At 37.5% G+C, this 8,919-nt stretch overlaps 1 protein-coding gene across 1 annotated transcript; it reads left to right on the plus strand.

The window, feature by feature from the left end:
• The first annotated feature begins 1,149 nt into the window (after positions 1-1,149).
• LOC121655428 (cytochrome P450 3A40-like) lies at positions 1,150-8,351 on the plus strand. The gene is made up of 13 exons (XM_042010049.1): positions 1,150-1,295; positions 1,412-1,505; positions 1,700-1,752; positions 2,224-2,323; positions 2,599-2,715; positions 3,716-3,801; positions 3,893-4,035; positions 4,134-4,258; positions 4,604-4,688; positions 7,332-7,492; positions 7,593-7,819; positions 8,025-8,187; positions 8,272-8,351. The coding sequence occupies exons 1-13, from the start codon at positions 1,228-1,230 to the stop codon at positions 8,344-8,346; spliced, it is 1,497 nt and encodes a 498-aa protein (XP_041865983.1). The 5' UTR covers positions 1,150-1,227; the 3' UTR covers positions 8,347-8,351.
• Positions 8,352-8,919: the final 568 nt, after the last annotated feature.

The raw sequence follows: 8,919 nt of genomic DNA on the forward strand, positions 1-8,919 counted from the left end.
GTCAGAGAGTGAATGGAGGCTTTAACCAGAGATGTGGGGAAAGCATCTAACTGGCAGGTAAATGACTTTGATTTGTGGATGAGTTCAGATAGCAGCAGCAGAAGGAAGTTTACTGCTATTATGAGAAAGAGTAGGGCAATAACATTTATTACACTAATCACCGAATCTATGTCACACTGAGTGTGAGCAGATTGCAGATGCAACCAAATGGTTCAAATTACTCCAAAACATCCATCAGGAGAAACAATGACACAAATCTTAACTCAAAACTAAGTCTGGGATTATTTAGAAAAAAGAAAAAAAAACCACAAGGCTCCCTGAAAACTAACAAAAATGTATATTAAAGTGGTTTCATGAACCTTAAATGCCTTCTTTGCTGAATTGTTCAACTTCAAAAGATTCCGTTTACACAAACAGACACGACACACACTACATAACTGTTTCAAACTCCCCAAAATTGTTCCTCAAATTTTTTCCACATGACTTTGTTTTAGTTTATATATATTGGTAATTCAGTCTTAAAAAAAGGTCAAACGAACCAGGTTAAACAGGTTTTATTTTATGAGGATGTTTTGGGGAGAAATTGCAGGGTGGATTCAGCCTTTGTGACGAAACGATAAACATGTAGCTCTGCCCACCTTTTCGTCTTACACACAATGTTCTGCTAAACGTAAATTAGCAAAACAAATCTTAATTTCCACAGTATACAGTGACATTATAAAGAAAGTCCCTGCATGTCGTTTCACTACCACACAAAACAAACAAACAAACAAAAAAACAAAGCGGTGGAAATGTGAGGTGCTGTAGCATAGCTGCACGGTCATCTGTCGTGTTTCCGGGTTATCTACGGTGCGCGACAAGGCTCAAAGATTTGCATAGCAACTCTACAAAGAGAAAAGCAAGATAAATTAAAAAAAAAAAAAGTGCGGATTTCATGCACGGTATATATATATAGTGTCTTTTTATTACAAGTTTTCCTCAAGTTCAAGATGTCAGGTGGGATGCTATTCTTGCTTCATTGGCTTGATGATGTCATGATAAAGTATGGTTTTAGTTTCTGAAAGAGGTGTTACGCAATCATTTACAGCTATACACACACCCACATGCACAGATAACTCCTGACGATAACTCCTCCCCCTTCAGGGAGGCTTTAAAACCAATTGACTGTTATGTTTCTGCGTACTTCCTCGTTGTTGAGTTCCTCGGGAATTAACAGACAAGTACAAAATGATTTTCACAATGTTTTCAGCGACCACCTGGACTTTGTTGGTCCTCGTTTCAACCCTGTTCATACTGTAAGTATTATCTGTTTCTTGTCCTACCAAAGAGAGCTGGACATTTCTACTGACCTAAGATGACAACTTTTTTGTTAAACTGCAAATATTGATCTCTTTTTTTCCTTTGAACACAGGTATGGAATCTGGCCGTATAGATTTTTCAAAAAATTGGGCATATCCGGACCAATGCCTCTGCCTTTTATTGGAACAATGTTTGGTGCAAGAAAAGTATGCTTAACAAAGAAAAGAACAAACAAGCAACAACAAAAAAAACTTCATAAAGGGTCATAAGAACTTGTTATAATTAAAAATGAGAGATGAAGGCGTTTATAACCAGGACTTGATTATAACTCTTTTTTTAATCTAAAAGAAAATGTTCACTTGGCTGGCTTCCCTGAACTTCTTTATATCATTTCATGTAGGGAATACTCTTATTTGACCAGGAGTGCCAGGCCAAGTACGGGGACGTCTGGGGGTGAGTTGCTGCAGCATCATTAGTAGAAGAGGATCCACTGAGATCCTCTTTTTTATTTATTTTCATGTTTTTTTTAAGTTAAAGGATCAGTCCATCATTTACTGTTGCTAAACTCAAGTTCCTACCTCAGTAAAATCTAGACTATGAACACATGATCAACAAGAAAATGCACAAAAATAGACTTTATGTGTTATCAAGATTTTTGGATTAGTGCTTAGTCATTGTATATGCAGTGGTTTACTTTAATAGCTCATCACATTGGAACAAATAGTTGTAACTTTATTACATTTGGCTGAACGATCTTACCTATATTCTTTTTTTCCTTTTTATTTTCATATATTTTTTTCTCTTTTGGGTGTTTTCTCTTTCCACACAGAAATAACAGTACTTTATTCTTTGTTAGAGTTACCTTAAATTAAAATATTTTGTTTTTCAGCAGATCTATTTGAACTTTTATGTTATTTTTTCCAGATTGTTTGATGGACGAAGCCCACTGTTAATGGTTGCAGACCCTGAGATTATTAAAACTGTGATGGTGAAGGAGTGCTACACTGTGTTCACGAACCGCAGGGTAAGAGAACAAACTGTATGAAACCATTGTAAATATGTTTTTGCCAATGATTGTGGGCATTATTTTTTAGTTGGAAGCTCTAATGGCAAAATGATCCCTATCTCCCCATAGTAAAGAATACTTTCCTGGTTCTAGGCAGTGACAATGCAGAAAGAAGAGTTCTGTCAAAAGAGAAAATTTCATTATCTGTGGTCTGCTGTGGAGAAATAGGGATGCATCTTTTTTAGTATATCTGCAAACATAGAAACATTCACTTCTGCTTCCTTTGTTCACAGGATGTTGGTATATTCAGTGGACCTTTGGATGATGCAATTACAGCAGTGAAAGATGAAAGATGGAAACGAATTCGCAGCACAATATCGCCATGCTTCACCAGTGGAAGACTGAAGCAGGTTGGAATCTTTTCTGGAAATCTTATCTGTTTTTTTTCCTTGACTTTAATCTTTTTCTTTTAAGTTTTTTTTTTTTTTTTTTTTTAATACATAAATTTGTTTCCATAGATAAAAGGTTTAAGTAAATATAACATGATCCTGAGAAAACAGACCATAACAATAAGTGAGTGCAAATTTTGATTCCATTAAAAACAAATGTTCTAGAGAATAGTTTTTAAGTGTAATTTTTTTAAGGGAATCTATCACGTGAAGCAGATGAGTTGGAGTGGGTTGCATGGTGATGTGATGGTTAGCATCGTCTCCACATAAGATGGTTCCTAATTTAAGCTTTGGTTGGGGGGAGAAATTTAAGCATGTTCTCCCCATGTATGCGTGGATCGTCTCCAGCTTCCTAGTATGGTCCAAAGATTTACATGTGAGGCTAATTGTTCTTCCTAAATTCTCACTAGGAACGAGTGTGAGTGTGACTGGTTGTTTGTCTGTCTGTGTTGGCCCTGTGATGGCTGTTGGCTGTCCAGGGTGTGTACTCTGCCTCTCGCCTGGTTGCGTCTGGGATACGCACCAGCCCCATCGCTACCCTGCGTTGCAAGTGCGTGTAGAAATAGACGGATGGATTTGTTCACACTGCATGATGTAGATGTCCAAGTTTTAAATAAGAGCTTCTATCTGCCACTACCTGAAGATACTCCAGCCATCAGTGCCCTGTCTGAAACACCTGATGATAAATTTGAGGGTGCACTTATTTTTCATATTTATTTGAATTATTAAAACATTAGATCAGCTTATTATGTTTTCTTTAATATGTCCCTTTTGTCACAGAGGATCAAATATTTGTTCGTCCAAATGTATAGAACAAAAATGCCAGCTTTGCATCAGATGTTAATTTATGTCTCAATCTCAAGACACTCAGGGAGAGTAAGGACTAATAGTTAGCATTTACTGAAACCAACATGTAGAGCATATTGTCAGTGTTAAACAAGTCTCTTTTCTTCTCTTGAAGGTTTTTCCTATTGTTGCACGGTTTGCGGATCGGCTGGTTGAGAAACTTGGGAAAAGAAATTTGGATGAGTCCATCAATGTCAAACAGTATGTTGTTGATCTGTTACAATGAGTCACAGCATTTCATTTTTTTGTCTTAAAATGAATAAACGTTGTGACATTTGCCTTACTTTTCCAGATTTGTGGCACCTTACAGCTTGGATACTGTGACCAGTGCATCTTTCAGTGTGGATACTGACTCTATAAACCGCCCTGATGACCCCGTTATTGTCCATATTCAGAAAATTCTCAACTTGCGATTTTGGCCTATTCTCTTACTAGGTATGTTCTTCTTTGTGTTGTTTAAGGACAAGTTCGTTTGACCATATGGCATCAGAAGTTCGTATATTTAGTATGAAAACTTTTTGGTCTCCTTGCAGTGATTTTTCCCTTTGGTGCTCGACTGCTGAAGCTTCTCAAAATTGAAGTGATGTCTAGACCCAGCGTGGATTTTTTCTACAATATCATTAAGAAATTTAAAGATCAGCATAACTCAGGGGAGCTGGTAAGTGTTTAATTTGAGAAAAGTTTGGAAAAGTTGCAAATTTTGAATTAACAAAAAGGGCAGAATATTTAGAAAATTTTCAAGAAAACATATGTGATAATATTGTAATGCTTTCCTATTAAATCAGCTGGTTTTTGTTTATAGAATTAGTTATACTAATTTCTTCCATGTGGCCCAGTTAGAACCAGAACTAATCAAACCTCAAATAAGAAAAGAAATATAATCCCAAACCACTTACACAACAACTGTGTGTGCATAAAAGCCTTATTACATATTATGATCTGGAAAAGGTGAATATTACAAATATGTTAACTTAGTTGTTAAATGTTCTGTGTGCCATTCTAGACTAGAGCAGACTTCCTGCAGGTGATGGTTCAGAGCGAAATACCAGAAACCGAAACAAAGGATGAAAAAGAACAACCAAGTAAAGGTACGTTATCACCACAAGCATCATTTCTAAAGAGTAATATAATGAATGCTTTCTTCAAGTTTATTTATAGATCACATGTAAAAACAACTGTTGTTGGACAAAGTGCTGCAGGTCAACAAACAAGGAGAGTTGGAGCCCGTCTATAATGAACAACTATAGACCTGTCTCTAACCTCTCTTTTATTTCGAAGATTATTGAGAAAGTTGTATTTCACCAGCTTAATGACTTTTTAAATGAAAGTGGAAATCTTGACAAATTTCAGTCCGGCTTCCGACCTCATCACAGCACTGAAACAGCTATGGTCAAAGTGCTAAATGACATTAGGTTGAATACTGATTCTGGTCAAGTATCAGTCCTGGTTCTGTTGGATCTCAGTGCTGCGTTTGATACTGTAGATCACAGAATCCTGCTGCACAGGCTGGAAAACTGGGTTGGACTTTCTGGAGCGGTTCTTAACTGGTTCAGGTCTTATTTAGAAGGCCGGAGTTATTTTGTTACGATCGGCAGCTATGAATCCGAGCGAGTGGCCATGACTTGTGGAGTCCCCCAGGGGTTAGTCCTTGGACCTCTTCTGTTCAACTTGTATATGCTCCCTTTGGGTAAAATATTACAGAACTATAGCATTAATTATCAATGTTATGCAGATGATACACAACTTTATGTGTCTCTGTCACCAGATGACTGCAGCCCAATAGACTTATTGTGTCAGTGTCTGGAGCAAATAAACACCTGGATGAAGGAGAATTTCCTACAATTAAATGAAGACAAAACTGAGATTATTCTGTTTGGTAGCAAAGAGAAGTGGGTCAGCATTGGCAAACACCTGGAGACTCGGGCTCTTAAAATCATCAACCAAGTTCGTAACCTGGGAGCGTTGATAGACTCAGATCTGACTTTCAGCAGCCACATCAAAGCTGTCACTAAGACAGCTTTTTACCAGCTCAGAAACATCAACAGAATTAAAAGTTTAGTCTCCCAGAAAGACCAAGAGAAACTCATCCATGCATTCATCTCCAGTAGGCTTGATTACTGTAATGGTCTGCAGCTCATCCAGAACGCTGCTGCTAGAGTTTTAACCAGGACTAAGAGATCTGAACACATCACACCAGTTTTGAAATCTTTGCACTGGCTTCCAGTCAGTCACAGAATAGATTTTAAAACCCTTCTGATTGTTTACAAATCCCAGAATGGTTTAGGCCCAGAATACATCTGTGATATGTTCAGAGAATATAAATCTAGCAGAGCTCTTAGATCCAAAGACTCTGGTCAACTAGTCCAGACCAGAGTCCAGACTAAACATGGAGAAGCAGCATTTAGTTGTTATGCTGCAAATAAGTGGAACAAACTGCCAGTGGAGATTAAACTTTCCCCAAATGTAGACATTTTTAAATCCAGGTTAAAAACATTTCTTTTCTCATGCGCCTATGCATGAAATCTGCACGGTAACTTTTTAAATAATTTTAATGTAATTTATTATTTTATTGTGATTATGTGTTGATGCCTTTTACTGTTCTAAATATCTGTAATGCCTTTGTTTTATGTAAAGCACTTTGAATTGTCCTGTACATGAAATGTGCTATACAAATAAACTGCCTTGCCTTGCCTAGTGTCAGCTGGGTCCACAGTTTAGGAGCCACGACAGAAAAATGCCTGATCTGTAGTTTCCACTGGAGCCAAAAATGATCGCTTTAGGTTTGTCCTCCTTAAAGTTAAGGAAGTTTTAAGCCATCAAGGTTGTGAACAGGAGTGTGTAAATAGAAACTGGTTCAAGAAGAGAGCCTTGGTGAAGTCCACATGTAAGAGGAGCTGAAGAGTACACAGATTCTCTAAGGCTTACAGAAAGTCCTTTCACAACCTGAACCACTGCAGTGTTGTTAGACCTTAACAGCGATGCTGCTGAGTCATCTGGGTCTGTTGCTATTAAAAGATCATTTTAAAATGTTAAAAGTGCAACATCTGTGACACGAGGAGCTTTAAAACCAGACTGGAACGTTTCAAGAAAAGTTTAACTGTTCATCACCTTCATCACCGCATTTCTGTCACATTTATTGGGCGACTGAAACTTTAACTGGATTGTTCAAAACAAAAAGACTGACCCATGAGCTCTTGAGTCTGATCTAAAAATACATCTCGGTGTTATTTTACAGGCATGGCAATAAAATAGTAACAGTTGTACAATTGGACTGTTGTAGTAATAAAGGTCGGAGATACCTGCTGAATGTGTTGGTTCACTGTGTGTAAGATAAATATTTAAACAAAAGTCAGAAAATGATCTGGGTGTAACATCTTCATAATAAGAAATTGCAAAAGTCCAGGCAAGAAACATGAATTATATGGAGTAATCTTAAACAGAATGTTTGCGTACGGTATCAGATTTAACTGTTATACACCACAAAGATTTAAACACTGAAGGGAGAGCTAATTTATCTGAGAACCAGTTCTTGCTCTGCTACTATGAGTTTGACAATCTGATGTGCGGGCATATTCTTCCAACTCACTCTAAGACAGTCGATTAATGTTAGTTTCCAGATCATGTTGAGAAATGTGGGAACAAAACTCCTCAATGTGAGGGCAGTTTTTATGATTTTAATTAAATTACTACAACATTTTCCTTTGAAACATGTTTCTGTTAAATTATTGCAGGTTTGACTGAACACGAGATCCTTTCTAATGCCTTCATCTTCATCTTTGGTGGCTATGAGACGACCAGCACAACTCTGTCTTTCATCCTCTACAATCTGGCCACAAACCCTGATGCGATGCAGACCTTGCAGGAAGAAGTTGATGCCAACCTGCAGAAAAATGTAAAGTATTTCCGCACAACTTTTTGCTTTTTGGTGACATCATGCTTACCTTTTTAAATCTGTGTTTAACCAAATTTTTACGTCTCTCTGGAACCTTAAGGCTTCCGTTTCATATGATGACATTAACAACCTGGAGTACCTGGACCAGGTTATTTGTGAGTCAATGCGTTTGCTTCCAACTGGACCTCGACTTGAGAGGATGTGCAAAAAGACTGTGCAGGTTCACGACCTCACCATCCCTGAAGGAACCATTGTTGCAATTCCTGCACACCTTTTACACAAAGACCCACGCTTTTGGAGCTCACCTGAGCTTTTCAGACCAGAGAGGTAAATTACAGGCAGCACTATTTCATCCTACTCACATCTCACATATAGAAAACCCAGCAATCAACCCGGTTAGCATGCTGCATTTTCTAAGTCCTTTACTGACACAGTTTTATAAGCATAAGTTTGGACTGGAAGTAAAAATCTGTAGCAGTTTTACATCTCTTGGATGAATGCATGATTTCAAACTTCAGTCTGGTCTGTGCAGGTTCAGTAAAGACAAGGAGGAGGAGATAAACACGTATGCCTACATGCCGTTTGGCCTTGGTCCTCGTAACTGTGTTGGGATGCGCTACGCAATCCTTGTCATGAAGATGGTTATTGTACGTCTCCTGCAGAATTACAATTTGGAAACATGCAAAGAAACCATGGTAGGATAAATATTTCACTAGATTCAAACTGTCATCCTGCTCTGCTGTCATTCATTGTTACATTTATATTCATCTCTTTTTCAGATTCCTCTGCAGTTTGACTGGAAGTTTCAGCCACTTAAACCCATAATGCTCAAGTTTGTTCCCAGAAACCAGTGATCCATGAAAAATAATCTCCAAATATAATCTACATCTGGACACCTGTCAGACATGTTTTAATTTGCTAGCAGGTGGATATACATTTCAAACTGTCCACAATCATTTTAATGATCTATTATTGGGTTGTAACTTGTGAAAAATTGAGCAATGTTCATTCTTTATCCTAATTTTAATTGAATTGCTTTTAGCTTTTAGCATTTCATGCTTAACTGTTAAAATGTTGCAGTTTTTTTTCAAAGTGAATTTTACTTCCTGCACTGAGATAGAGAAGTCCTTAGTGACTGCACTTACATTTAACTCTTAACTCTAAGATATCTCCCCCAGTAAGATGTGAACCCCCTTGTTGAAACCAAATATGTGAATCAGTTTTTTCTTTCCTTTCACCAGCACGTTCTTTGTTCACTGATGAAAGCATGAAGATTTATGATGATTTTTTATGGATGTTAATAGAGCACGACTTGTTGCCAGCTGATCAAGCCATCACACAGATAGTATTAGTCAAAATTTGTTTATTTTCTTGAATAACTTTCCAACAGGATACAAATGTATTTGGCTCTATTGAAGTTTACTGTC

The sequence above is a fragment of the Melanotaenia boesemani genome, chromosome 16 (assembly GCF_017639745.1).
Source record: "Melanotaenia boesemani isolate fMelBoe1 chromosome 16, fMelBoe1.pri, whole genome shotgun sequence".
Taxonomy (NCBI): Eukaryota; Metazoa; Chordata; class Actinopteri; order Atheriniformes; family Melanotaeniidae; genus Melanotaenia; species Melanotaenia boesemani.

Excerpts from the sequence above, each read along its gene's own strand:
- LOC121655428 (XM_042010049.1), top strand. The coding sequence starts at position 1,228 with ATGATTTTCACAATGTTTTCAGCGACCACCTGGACTTTGTTGGTCCTC. Across the intron at positions 1,506-1,699 it reads CAATGTTTGGTGCAAGAAAA|GGAATACTCTTATTTGACCA; the intron begins GTATGCTTAACA and ends CATTTCATGTAG. Across the intron at positions 7,820-8,024 it reads GAGCTTTTCAGACCAGAGAG|GTTCAGTAAAGACAAGGAGG; the intron begins GTAAATTACAGG and ends TGGTCTGTGCAG.